This window comes from Parasteatoda tepidariorum, chromosome 11 (genome assembly GCF_982258835.1).
Source record: "Parasteatoda tepidariorum strain Cologne lab strain chromosome 11, Ptep-v5.0, whole genome shotgun sequence".
NCBI lineage: Eukaryota > Metazoa > Arthropoda > Arachnida > Araneae > Theridiidae > Parasteatoda > Parasteatoda tepidariorum.
The window spans coordinates 14934624-14949727 of NC_141765.1; the positions used below are offsets into that span (position 1 = coordinate 14934624).

A 15104-nucleotide genomic window follows, 5' to 3' on the forward strand; every position below is an offset into this window, starting at 1 on the left:
GGAGCCTGATTCAACGCACATATGGGACATGTTACGCCTGTAAGTGGATCTAGTCTTCATATATCTAATAACATTTACGAATATGTAACAGGTGATTTATTGGATGATTTTAGTAACCTTTTTGTTCTCGGGTGTGACGGCACCGTAGTGAACACAGAAGTGTTTAATGGCGTAATTCGTAGGCTTGAATTGAAACTTCAGAGAGCAGTGCAATGGATTATCTGCTTACTTCATTTCAACGAGTTGCCATTACGACACCTATTTGAGTCCATTGACGGCAAGTCATCTGAGCCCACATCTTTCACCCGAGACATTGGACGGAACCTCAAAGGATGCGAAAAGCTTTCAATTGTTGCTTCTAAAAGCATTGAATGCGAGATGCCAGATATTGATCCCACCACTCTCAGTTCAGATCAGAGATACTTATTAAGCATTTGCACCGCCATTAGTTCTGGCGTTTGATGTTCAGATCTAGCTAACCGGGAACCGTGAACATTGAATTCGGCTCACTGGCTACCAACTGCTAATCGAATACTGAGGTATATCTACATATCTACATCAGGTATGAGGTATGACATGAGGTATATCTACATATCTATTGATGTATATCTACATTAGACCCATCAAACTAGTTGCTAACTTTAGTTGTATTCATTCTAAGAGTCTACGCACCCTCATGGTTCCGAATAAAGATTCATCATTCCATAAAAGACAGTATACATCTGTGGCAATTCATCTCGCTACTTGCCTAAAAAGTATCGTGACGTAATCAAACCAATTATTTCTCGCAACGCTTACTTTGCAGCTCCAGAAAACATGCTTTTGGTTAACGGATGAGGGGTGCCATATTAGGACCCTTGCAACTCAGTGGATTATTAAGGCAAGGGAAGTTCTCCCAGAAAGAAATTGTGTTCGCAGATTCGTTATTCCTGCTCTTAACTTTGGAGCAGAAGACTATGTAGATCTCATTGACTGGCAAGCTTGTTATGTGTTCTCCCGTTCTCAGAGAGATCAGTTCTCAAGAACTTCTGAAGATGATAAGGGACGGTATGCCAATGGACATCTGGAACTTTATTAAATTTCCTTCACACACACAAGTAGTGGAGCGGATTGTGAAACTAGTTACAGCAGCTTCGGGAAAAACAGTTGGGCCACTGAGCAGGGATAGATTTATTAGAGCGATACTAGAATCCAGAAAACATATGTCAAAATTTGAGACAAAAAATGATATCAAACAGTAATGCTTTTGTCATTTGTATGTTTAAGAGGTAAAATAAGGTCTCGCTTCCCATTAAAATGAGGTAAGTGTGAAGTTTATTTACTTACATTTTTTGTCTTCATTTTCCAAAATTTTGTGGCGATGAGGCGGCAGGAGATATTAAAATATAATTCTAAAATTTTTTATGGTTGTATTTGTTATAGAATAGCAATTAGTAAACACTACCTCAAACCGATAAACGAAATATGGGTTTGTTCATTTTTTTTTTTAATTTAATGATTTTTAGTCCAATTTTCGGAACTTTCGGCCCCCTGAGGCGACAGAAGATATTGACCCAGAGTTTTGACATTCCGCACAATTTTTAATGATGGGTGTTCACATCTTTTCCGCACTACCGCAAAAAGATCTAAGAAATTTTTATTTTTTCGATACGCCCTAATACACTGCTGGACAATTGCTAAGGACGGATCACAAATTGCAATGTAGCATAACATTAAGCGAGACATGAGACCTAGTAGGATAAAGTATAGTTGCCACACTGTTCAGACATTAGAATAAAGAACATTCATTGTTCTGGAAAGTACAAAAGCTATGAAACATCTGAAAGAAAAAAAATGTTCATTTGATGCTGCGTACGGAATAATGGAACAATGCATTTAAATGTCAGCAGGCAACTTGAAGAAAGGTGTCAGTACGGGATATGTCCACCGTGGAGTGTGATGCAACATTCTACAGGTCGTATCATACTTCGCACAACATTATCCAGCAGCTGTTGAGGCAATTTATCCCATTCCTCTGTCAGTGCACGGATGAGGGTGTTCTTGTTTGTCGGAGGATAGTTTCAACCAGCAAATTGCCTCCCCAAAGCATCTCAAACATTTTCAATGTGGTTTAGATCTAGAGAACGTGATGGCCATACGAGGCGTTGAATACCCTCACTGTCTAAACAATTCTGAACAGCGAGTGTTCGATGACATGTTGCGTTCCCAGGTAGCAAAAAGATATGATCTAATATTAGAAAGATGCAATATAATACTGCCCTGCTAGAAAACGCAACGCTCTTGAATCCTATCTTCTAATTTTAGAACTAATATTATATAAAATAAAATAGTATTCGATCTAACATTCGAACTTTCAAAATAATCATCTATTTCATTACTTTTGGTACAGCGTCACATTTTTGCGAAAGGTTATCCCATATTATTAATAAATAAACATTTATTTATGAAAGAAAACAATAAATTAAATATTACTTAAAATGTCATTTTTAGCCAATGCAAAGAAAGCGAAAAATAATATTAGTAGTAGTTTGCGAACGATTGAACTCAAAAAACTTTTTCAACTGTTGAATCTTGTCCCCCTTCTTCCTCGTTGGCTTCCTCTGTTCGTTTGTTTACGGCGCCATTGTTAGAACTTACCTGCTTCCTTTTCAATTACATAAGGTATTTATAATTTAGTAATTATTTGAAAACTTTATACATTTCAATGATAGTTACATGAAACGTTAAAGAAGTATTGTAAGTAATGTTTTTGCTTTAGTTAAAAATCATGTATCAAATAAAGTCAGTTTATATTATGAATTGTGATCATTATTGTTCGCACATAGTAGTTGACTTCTGTGTTAAGTTATTGTTTAGCTATAAATAATAAGTAATGTAATTAGTTCAAAATATGCTTGTAAAAGAACGTTTGCTAAGTAATTCGACTGTACCAAAGTTTTTCTGCAACAGTGGAAAAGATAAAAATAATTGTCTGTAAACAAATTAGCCAAGTTAAAACAATTAGAAAATTAATGATCTGCTACTTTTAGCTCAGTTTAGACCATTACATTCTAGAATGTTTAACGTTCAATACAAACAATATTGTTACCGTATTAAAATTTCATGTCTAAAATATTGTAAAACAAAGAATTAAACATTTTTATTTAAATTTCTTGGGGATATTTCAGTATCGTGATTTGTCCCGCCAAGTGCAATCACCAAATAGATTTTAAACTTGTAACTTTTTTAAACAAAAATATGTATATGTTTGCCTGGGGTTGTACCTTTCGAGTTTGTCCTATTCTGTAATGTTTCTTTTAGTTTAATAAATATTTATTAAATAATTATTATGATAACAATTAGTCTAATAAATAATTATTGTTTAATAAAGTTTTTAAATAAATTTATTACATATAATCTGAGACTAAAAATTTAATTAAGCAATAAAAAAATAAGTGTTATGCATACTGACTTTTAAATGTAATGTAAATATATTTGGGGGGAGGGACAATATATATATTACAACTTTGAAATATGTGAATTGTTAAAGAATTCTCCGAAATGGTTTTTTCAACCATAAATTGATGAATTTGAATTCTTATAGTATCTTTTTATATTGATGTACTTATACGAATTTTAAAATAAGCATTTGTTTATTTAATATTTTTCGGCACTCTTTTTGTTGATTTGCCACATAGCGAGTTGTTATTTTCTGATATAATAAAAGAAGTTAAAAGGTTTTGCAATTTGATTTTATTTTTAAATATCTGAGAGTTTACTTGGGAGTGCTTATGAGCTAAATTCTTTTAGTTGATCTCCTTCCCTCTGTGTTATTTTTTATGTGACACTAACGAAATTTTTTTTACGCTGGTATCGATACCGAAATTTATCATTTAATTTCATTGTAAAGGATATTTCAATTTCTTAAAATCATTTTCAAATTAAATAATTAAAGTTTCAAATAAATATTCAATGTTAAATAGTTTTAAATGTGTTTTTTTTTTCATTTCAAAATCTAATTTCTTTTCTTTTTAAATTTCAGTATATATAGCTTTTCATCTTCAAGAAAATCTACAATTTTTAAAATAAGCAATGGACGAAAGTAAGCAATTGTTTATTTCACACTTTTTTTGTTGATAGCTTGCCACATAGTGAATATTTATTTTCAGGTCTAATAAAAGGGGTTAAAGAGTTTTGTAGTTTGAATTTTTTTTTTTTTTTTTCTTAAACATATGATAGTTTGCTTGAGAGTGTTTATGAGCTAAACTCTTTTGTTAATCTCCTTCCCACTATGTTACTTTTTGCTTTTCGTGTGGCTCTACCAAGATTTTTTGATGCAAGTATTGATACTGCAATTTACTCATTGAATTTCATTGTAAAAGATATTAAAAATTATTTAAAAAATTTTCAAATTGCATAATTTAACTTTAAAATAAATATTCATTGTTTAAGAATTTTAAATTTGGTTTTTCCATTGTAAATTTAATTTTCCCTTACAATTTCAGATATAGCTCTTCATCTTCAAGAAATTTTAATTAAAATTTCATGTTTGAAATATTGTACAACAATGAATTAAACATTTTTATTTAAATATAGACTGATTTTTATTTGAATGTTTTTGATGCATCATTATATATATTAATTTGTAAATGATTAAAAAATAAACAATAATATGGTCTATTCAAAATGGTGATTATGGTGAATGTAGAGCTTTGATTAAATTGTATTTTTTAAATAAATTCCTATTAGAAATAATCTAATGCTGTAAAAATTTGTTAAACTATAAGAAAAAAGATATTTGACAAATGTTGGGTATGCATACTGACTTTTAAAGAATGCTATGTCAAAATATTTGGGGGAAGGGGCGAACTATATTTAATATATATTTACAACTTTGAAATATGTGAATTGTTAGAGAATTCTCCTTCTATATGATTTTTTCATCCATGAATTGATGATTTTAAATTCTCATAGTATCTTTTTACATTGATGTTCTTTTACATTAATCAAATTTTAAAATAAGCAATGGAAAAAATTAGCAATTGTTTATTTAACACTTTTCGCCACTTTTTTTGTTGGCTTGTCACAAAAGAGTTTTGCAGTTTGAATTTTTTTTCATTGCAACGATAAAGATAAAAATAAATTTTTTGTAAACAAGTTTGCCATGTTTAAATAATTATTAATTAATCAATTACTTTTTAGTTAAAACCATTGCATTTTAGAATGTTTGAAATTTTATTCACAAGTTGAACACTGTTGTTACATTTTTTGAATTTCCTGTTTAATATATTGTAAAATGGTGAGTTAAATATCTTTATTTTCATTTCATGAATTAGACAGATGTTTTTGATATATGATATATGATTAATTATATTAATTTATAAATGATAGCAAATAGTTAAAAAATAAGCAACAATATGGTCTATTCAAAGTATGTTAACGTTAAATGAAGAACAGTGCTTAAAAGGTGTTAAAATTTTTATTTATGAAGTTCTTAAAAAAAATGTGAACATTTCCTATTGGCTCTATGAGCTTATACAATGTACAGGGATGAGATTCTTCCGCGGATTCGCGGATTTCCGCTTTTTTTTCAGATTTTTCCATTTTTCCCGCTAATTTCCGCTGAAATTTTTTTTTGCCCAAGTTAAAATGTTTTATGAGGAATTTAATTTTCCGCGGAGGGAAATTGTTGAAGTCCCTTTTCCTCCCTCTGAAGTTTCTCTAAAAATCATTTCCTTGGGATAAAACTGGTTGACCTTTATACAGGGATGAGATTTTTTTTGTCTCTCGAATTTCAGCCTTTCTATCAAAAACTCCGATTCTCTAAAAGTTTCGTTTTTTTAAATAAATATCCCGTTTTTTTTAAATTCAGTCATTGAAGTAAAATAATTATATTTATTTACGATTTTCAAAGATAAACAGAAAATTCAATCTACGACCTAGCTGCTAACCCTTCCGCATTTTTACTTATTTTAGCTATTTTCTCCGATTTCAAGCACAGAAAATAAGATTTTCCGTATTTTTTATCCGTCGGCTGGATAGCTCGTATTTTCGTAATTCAGATCTTGATTTTTATTCACGCGATTTTAATATCAATCATCGATTTTCGTATTTACCTGATTTAAAAGTTGCACATTGCGATTCTTATTTACGCTATTTAAATATCGTATATTATGATTCTTATTTACGACTTTTAAAAATCCAATATCGTGTTTTGTATTTATGCATTTTTAAAATCTCGATTTTATTATCAAATCTCGATTTTCGTATTTACCTGATTTAAAAGTTGAACGTTGCGATTCTTATTCAGGCGATTTAAATATTGTACAGTGCGATTCTTACTTACGAGATTTAAAAAATCAATATCGCGATTTGTATTTACGAGCTTTTAAAGCCCTATGTAGCAATTCGTATTCACGTGAGCTTAAAATCCAATATCGTGATTCGTTTTTGTGGTTGTAATATCGCGCGATTTAAAAATTATGCATCGGGATCAAAAAAATTAAAAAATCATGATTTGTATTTTCGCATTTTTTAAATTCGATGTAGAGTTTCATATTTACGTGATTTAAAAGTCTCATATCGGAATTTATATTCACATGGTTTACAAGTTTAAAAATCGCACTTTTTTGTCAAATTTTTGTTTATATATATATATATATATATATATATATATTTCCTTCTTTTTTTTTCTTCTTCTTTTTTGTTTTTTGGATTTCCTCTTTTTTACTTTCTGACTACTCTCATCCCTGAATGTACAAAAATATTTTAACAGTTAAGTGTCATTGTACTTAATCTTTAAAAAAAATTAAAAAGTATTGAATTTGATATATTTTTGTATCTGTATATATACTTGAATATTCACTTCAATTGAAAAGAGCTTAAGCGTTTTGACCTATAATTTCTTCTTTTTTAAAAAAATAATAATTAAGAAAAAATAAAATTATTATTTGAAGGCCGTTATAAGTGAAATAATTTTCTATTCTTTCTTGGTGATACTGAGATTTTTTGGTGCAGGTATTGTTACGGAAATCTACCCATTAAATTGTAAACATTTTCAAATAAAATGATTTAAGTTTTAAAGAAATATTCAATGCTTAATAGTTTTAAATTTACTTTAACTAATTTAATGTTTTCAATATAAAGTAATATAGAGGTTTAAGTTTAGTGTTTTCAATGTAAAGTTAACTTTTTTCTCTTATAATTTTAGCTTCGTCTGCTGGATAAACAAGCTTATCTACCAGGAAGGAGCCATTCATTTTTGAGCTTGGGTGCTGTACAGTGCAAATGGAAATTAATTTCTGGTAGAAAACTAGGAGCCATATGTTCAATCCTGACAGAAAACAAAACGACTGGAGGCTCTCTTTAAATCTGCCGGAGCTGAAAGTTTGAAGAAAGGTGCATCCCTGTGCGATTCGTTTGTGTGATATGCAAAGATGCTGCTGACCAATTTATAAAATCTTTCAGTAAAGCAAAGATTTTCAGTTTATTGCTCTGAAATATAGTTCAGTAGCACAAAAACAAAAAATTGAATTGAAGAAAACTTTAAACTGTATGAAATGACTGTAAAGTTTTGAAATTTTTTTTAATTTAAAAATAATAATAATTAAAATGATAACACATGGTCCTACTGTTGCTTTTAGAAAAAAAATTTATTTTATTTAATTACAAATATGTGTTCTTAACTTATATTTTAACAAAAGAATATTGATAAGCTTATATTAAACAATGATGCTAAGAATGTATTGCTTTTATAGTTTAGTGAAGTTATATTTATATTGTGTTTTGTTTTAAAATAAAATAATTAAGTAGTGAAATGTTTGTCATGATTTGATTTGATTTATTTTTTTATTCTTAACTACTGCATTGTGTAATTTATTCTAGTCATTATACTTATGTTTAAGTATTATGAAAATTCGAGAAATTTTGAAGATATCAGAAGAAATTTTATTTTAACATCATTGTTAAACATTAACTCTAACTTATGAGCAATTATACTACTAGCATTGTATTTATTAACTTCAATTTTGCAGTTCAAATTTGAGATAAGAAGTGTATATAGATTTTTATGATTTTATAGATTTTTGCAAAGATTTAAATTAATGTAATTGTAAAATAATGATAATAGTAAAAATTTCTTAGGCTTAATATTTAAAATTTAGCAGAACATTTATTTACATTATTGTAAAAACAGAAAATTTAAATCAACTTAAAGAAGAATCTTGTTTAAATTTTTATACATAAAATTCTTTGCAAAAGCAACTTTTTTAAATGCATAATATATGTTTTTTTAAGGCTAATTCTTCATAACGCATACTATATAATCAGAGAAAAACGATTTTGATCACTAATACTAAAGGCAACTTTTAAAAGATAATGTAAAAAAATTTATTATTTTTTCGTCTCATTCTTGTATGCAATTATATGTTTGTGCAAATTTAATTTAGATAATATGATATTTACTGACAGTTTTGAAATTAAAATGTTATGTTAATTTTTTGCAAAGATTGTTAGTTTAATAGAACATAACACCTTTAAATAATTATCGAATTGATGAAAATTCCTGAAGTTATTCTAACATTATTAAAAAAAAATATTAGTAATTTTCGTGATATTAGTTGCTTTCCTGGTTTCATTCCCTGGAAAAATTTCTACCTTGCGTTTGAGTTTTGTTTTTAGGTGTTTTGCTAAATAAAATTTCAAATACTAAAAGAATAAAGTTACGTAAGTACTTCTCCATTTAGCAATTCCAGTGAAAAAAGAAGGGGAAAAAAATATGTGTAAATTTGTTGAAGTAAGTAATTTGAATATTTTTAAATTTTTTTCTTTATTGTGCCAATTATTACAAGTAATGTCCACTTAAAAATTGAACAATTGTAAGGGGAAAAAATTTTAAGTTTAAATTTCCACTCAGTTCAAATGTAAATATATAACTTTATAATTATATAGTGTGGTTTTTATTATATAATTTCAGAATATAAATAATGAATGATAATTGTGAAACCATTTAAAAAAAATATATATTACAAACTAACAAATTAAACTAAGATTTTAATAAAATAAACCCAGTTTTTTTAAAAAAAAAATTAAGAGTACATTTTAAAATTAAAGACTTGAAAATTATTAATGATATAAAATTTGTCAGAAAACCCATTGTATGAATAAAAGAAAAAAATATCAATAAAAGTTGCAATAAAATATTTCCTAATTTAAATATTCGAAAAAATCAGCTGAACATAAGATATACTTTGGAGTAAGGAGGAGAAAAATGGAAGGTAGCAGAATTCTCTAATATAATTTTATTTAGTATTTCTGTATTGCTAAGTAAATAATGCATGGAATGACATAAAACTACTGTTCTATGTTTTACTGCTTCACAACAATACAGAAAATTAAGTAAAATTGTATCGTCGAATTATTCTACTACCATCCATATTTTCCTCTTGCTTACTCCAAAAAAATAAAAAGCAGAATAATATCAGAAAATACAAAATCTAATATTATATAGCATCAAAACTAACGCAAAAGAATATTATGGCGAACGCTAGATAATATTAGTTTGCATTGAATCTAATATTATAAAAGGCTGAGCAAACAGCGACCTTTTATATCTTTCTAATATTACAAGTTGTGTAATATAACGTTAGATTTTGCCGCTTTTCTGATATTATCTAATGTTATGTGCTACTTGGGTTGTCGCCCATAAAAACAAATTTATCACCGATAGCACCACGGAAAAGACGAACATGAGGAAGTAGAACTTCATCAAAGTATCGTTGGCCCGTCATAGTCCCATTCGCAACCACATGTAGGCGCGTGCGGCCATTGATCATGATGCTGGCCCACACCATGACCCTGCATGTCGGATATCGGTCCCTTTCCTGAATATTTTCTGGACGATAACCAGTACCACTCTCGCGCCAGATCAGTTGGCGTCTACAATCCGATGACAGACTGAACCTACTCTCATCTGAGAAGAGTACGCATGCCCAGTCCTGTTCAGTCCAATTGTGATGCTCACGACACCATTGCAAACGTGCAGTACGGTGCTGTCTGGTCAATGGGACGCACACAACAGGTCTGCGGGTGTATAGTCCTCCTCCCCTCAAACGTCTGGCAACAGTTTTTCGGGAGATCTGCTTTCCTGTGGTAGCAAGAAACTGATTTGCCACCTGCTGAGCTGTGGTGCGCCTGTTCCTTTTTACTGATAGGACGATGTATCTGTCTTCAGCAGGCGTCTTACTTCTAACACGACCTCCCCCTTGCCGCTTACTACACATTCCAGTAGTTATAAAAGATTTCCACAGCCGTTAAACAACACCGTCAGCGATGTCGAACTCCCTGGCAACGTCTCTTATTTTTCGCCCTTCTTTGATCTTTCCAATAATTCGGCCACGCTTAAAATCATCTAAGTAATATCGGGAAGACATGCCGAAAATTTCAAGTTCGTCAACTAAATCTTTCCTGTAAAAATTTGACTTGAAACAACAACTCTCCACAACGCGTCAAAACTTTTAAAGCTCTTATCAGCGCTATCACGTGATGAACAAACGTGGACAAAAAAATTTACATACGCATACCCCTTCTTACTATATCCCGCACTTATTCTAATTTTCCACATTTTGCTTCCCTTCATTTTATGGTTGCTATGGATGATAGTGTTATCCGTCCTTAGCAATTGTCCAGCAGTGTATATATATATATATATATATATATATATATATATATATATATATATATATATATATATATATATATATATATATATATATATATATATTCCCATTATACTCGCCGTGCATTTTTCCTCATATATCTTTGCGATTTCACGAGTATATGATTTGAAGCATAGATATGGAGAGATTCTAGACTCCGGGCAGCAAAACAAATCAGGAGTCCAAAATTAAAGCTGATGCGTTTGTGGGAACTTAATTATTATCGACTATGTCAATCTTCATCTATCAAAAAATATCTCGTGATAGTAGTATCAAGTTAACATGTCTTATATACTAGTGAATTTGTATTTTAATATTTGTAGTGGTAGTTACGCCTCATTACTCCCCTTCCAGAATTTTATCTGTGATAGAATTCGATGAACGAATACCTCTAGTTGATTCATGCTGTTTATTTATTTATATCAATTTTGCTCATCATTATATTTTTTTTTCCTCATAGCATTTCGTTCATTATTTTTTTCCTTCATTTTTTTTTATCGCGTTTCGCCAATTTTATTTTTCTTCATTTTTTTTTTATAGCATTTCCTCATTATTATTTTTTTCTTCATATTTTTGGTTATATTATTTTGCTCATTATTTTTATTTCTTCAGTATTGTTTATGGACCGGGAGACTTTATTTACTTCGCCGGATTTTTCTTTCTTTCTTTGAGCAGTATATTTCTAAGCAAATCAACTATTGAATGTGGACCATCCATCAATGTTGACAAGTTCATATCACGTCGGCAGGTCACCAATGCTCAGTGGGCCAGCATCCAAGGTTTCGTGTATGAGTATTTCGATAAAATTTGTTTCAAAATTTGGGGTTTTTTATGTACAGGTAAATTGAATTCAAAGTTGAAATTCTGAAATACACTAAAAGCACCCAAGAAAATAATTAAATATAGCAATGAAAATATAATGATTTTCGTAATTTTACATTAAAAATGAAAAGCAAATTATATTTTCGAAGTAATTAATATTAAGAAATAACACGAATTAATTACAAAATAGCGCGAAAACATGAGAAAAAAACAACATAATTTTTGTTTTTCGGTATATTTAGTCCACCTTTGCAATATGGACAAAATGGGGCAGGTTTTTTCGAAAGAAGAAACATCAAAGAAGACAGCAAAAAGAAGTTTAGCTAATTACCTCGTGGAACTAAGTTTCGAAAGTCATTCAAACATTGTAAAATGTCAAATGATAAGATATAAACTATAAGTTTGTCAAGAGTATTAACTAATCCAACAAATTGAAAAATTGTAATATAATTTGAGACTTATTACTCTGATAAAAAGGTAACAGTAAGGTGAAATTCCTGTATGGATGGTGCTTTCAATAGAAATGTAAACAGTAACAATCTCGAGCTCGGGACCTACTCTAGTTCCGGTTAAAAAGTTTGCAGCTGCTTACTACATGTTATTCTGATAGGCGATGTTTTCAAACGGATAATTTTGTTTTCAATAAAAGAAATAAATTAGATAATTTCTGAGCTCAAATCTGCCATATTTCATAAGATATTAACATTATTATTTAATTCTGGGGAGTTAGGAGGGAAAATTTGTTCTAGTTATTTTGTTATTTATTATTAAAAAAGGTGAAATGGTTGCTAGATTTTGAATAACTCGCTTTTTTGGCAGTCTTGATTGGGCCTCTTTCCATTTGTTTATTACTGTTTGTTCGTGTTGCAAGCTGTGCACCATCTTACGTTAGTGTTAACACTTTTAGTATTGTAAGCACAAGTATTGTTAGCATTGTAAACATAAGTAATAAGTAATCAAATACATTGTTTGCAAGAATCTCAAAACACAATGATGCCAAATAATGGCTTTAAAATACAACTGAAACAGTAACCCGGAAATTTAGGCAGTCCCGAGCTTGCAGCGTTCCCTAGTGTCGAAAACACCATCCATATACTTCTGAAATAAAAATTAAAAAGTTAAATTTAAGAAAATTTTTTTAAACATATTTTTCATTACATTGTACTATCGTCGGTTCAAAAAGTAAATTATAATGTTTGGAATGGTTATGAATACGTAATTTGGGCTATATTAAAACTGCCTACCCATATTTTGTCCCGCAGTGGACTGATCGTTAAGACACGGTTCCCAGCAGATCACCGAAGTCAAGCATCGCTGGCTGCGGTCAGTGTGCGGGTGGGTGACCACTTGGATCAGCCTGCGTAGGGACCGAGGGTGTGCGGTATCGGTCCTCGTTAAACTGTTATACCGTAAAGTGCTCGACTTCGCGTGCAGGTCGTCGGGCTACCGAAGCGGGGGAGCCATCCCCTCCGCAGAGGATCAAAATTGTGATGGCATGTCTTCGGATCATCCTCAGGGATGTTTCCCAGACCGTCGCCAATAGCCCATTGTGCAGCTCTAGTGCGACGTAAATGAACAACAACAACAGCCTACCCATATTTTAGTTGAAAATTTAATTTTGACCAAAGATCATGGTCTTCTTCTGGTCCACAGCGCAATGTGGGGATATAATTATTATCAACTATGTCAACCTTCATCTATTCAAAGGTACCTCGTGATAGAATCAAGTTAACATGTCTTATATACTAGGGAATTGGTATTTTAATATTTGTAGTGGTAGTTACGCCACGCGTTTTCTGGAAGAAAAATATTTCCTTTTTATAAAAGATAATGAAACTGCAGACTTTTTAGAATCATTTTATGAATGGGTGGCCTAATATAAACAATAACAAGCGTCCTTAAACCGGAAGAAATTTAGAAAATTTCCGGTGTATCCCTCCGCTTATGTTATGACTACGAGGTGATGTGTGAACCCTTATGAAAAAATCGAGGTATAAATGAGGTATAAACGAGGTATATTTTAAAGGTATAAAGGAGGTTGTTGTTTAAATACGTCGTAAAGGTTGAAAAGGGTGCAAATGAATACCTCAAAATCAACCTCAAATATACCTTAAATATACCTCCAGAGGTATATATGTTTCAGCCTGAAGGATTTTTTTACACTTGTGGAAGTATTAATTCAACAACCTAAGGTGTGTCATTTTACACTTCAGGTTATTATAAATCAACCTCAGGTGTATTTTGTTCGACTTCAGGTAATTATTTTTCAACCTCAGGTACCTAATTTTATGCTTGTAGAGGTAGATATTTTTCAACCTATGGTGTGTCATTTTACACTTCAGCTTATTATAAATCTACCTCAGGTGTATTTTGTTCGACATCAGGTAATTGTTTTTCAACCTCAGGTATATAATTTTATGCTTGTAGAGGTATATATTTATCAACCTGTGGTGTGTCGTTTTACACTTCTGGTTGTTATAAATCAACCTCAAATGTACTTTGTTCTACCTCAGGTAATTATTCTTCAACCTCAAGTATATAATTTTATGCTTGTAGAGGTATATATTTTTCAACCTAAGATGGGCCATTTTACACTTCTGGTTTGGGAGGTACATACCTGTCAACAACTTTTTTGAGTTGATCTGACTAATGTCAGATCTATGAGGATAAGCAACAACACACCAACTATAGATTTATGCAGTGAGGTAGCAACAATAAATGACTGGTTAGTGAAATAGTTACACTAAGAACTACTTAGCCAAGCAATGTGACCCTTATACGTACCCAGCATCAGCACAAATCTTTAATAACAGATGTTCTTGTAGTAATTTTTTTTCCTACAAATTATGGTCATAACGTGCAATTTCATCGCTTCCACGTAAGACACACTGGGGCTGCTGAAGGAGATTTTAAAGGATTAATCTTATTAGTCCATGAAAAGATATTCTTAACCTGCAACACATCTAGAAATACAAAACATAAAGACGGACAAATCACAATTTGAGCAACAATTGCTTAACATTATACCAACCATAAATCGTATTCGCTATTTTCACGTTCAAAAAATCGGGCATCCAAGCTCTTGGCGATAGAATTCGTTTGGCAATCACCCATTTCAGCTGATCGCCAAAGTTTAGGGTTATAAAACGGCTGGCATTCAAGACAGTGCGCAAAAATAAACTAGGAATACAATAAAAATTTCATAGATTCTCTGGTATCACAATACATAATAAATTAATAATTTTCTTTAGAATCAATATGTTAAAAAGCATTTATACAGCGAATAAAAAACAAAATAAGAAGGACTCCTTGGCCTTTGTGGCTGACGATTATTCAGAAAATGACGCGCTCATTTCGAAAATGCTACTAAATAAAACTTACACAGAAATAATAATAGATTACTTATTAGGTATGTTATTATATTTTATTTAAAGTATTAATTTTATGCCTTTTCTCTAGAACTTTGTATTTCCTTTATATTTGAATGATTTCTTTAAATAAACGTCGAATAAATAAAATGCATTACAAAAATCTATGCTTAATTTCTCATCTACACTGGTTATCATAAATTAAGGAAAAATCACAAAA

General features: G+C 30.5%; 1 protein-coding gene and 1 long non-coding RNA gene across 2 annotated transcripts in view; one reads left to right on the top strand and one right to left on the bottom strand.

Moving 5' to 3' along the window:
* Scgalpha (sarcoglycan alpha) overlaps positions 1-14410 on the bottom strand; it is a 52317-nt gene extending 37907 nt beyond the window's left edge. The window contains exon 1 of the mRNA XM_071187984.2: positions 14301-14410. Within this exon, the coding sequence (XP_071044085.1) occupies positions 14301-14307 (7 nt within the window). The 5' untranslated portion in view covers positions 14308-14410. The remainder of the gene's footprint in view (positions 1-14300) is intronic.
* LOC147801251 (uncharacterized) lies at positions 2752-7461 on the top strand. Its single transcript, XR_015430130.1, has 2 exons — positions 2752-4081; positions 7190-7461. It is a non-coding gene; the product is annotated as an uncharacterized LOC147801251 (long non-coding RNA).
* Positions 14411-15104: the final 694 nt, after the last annotated feature.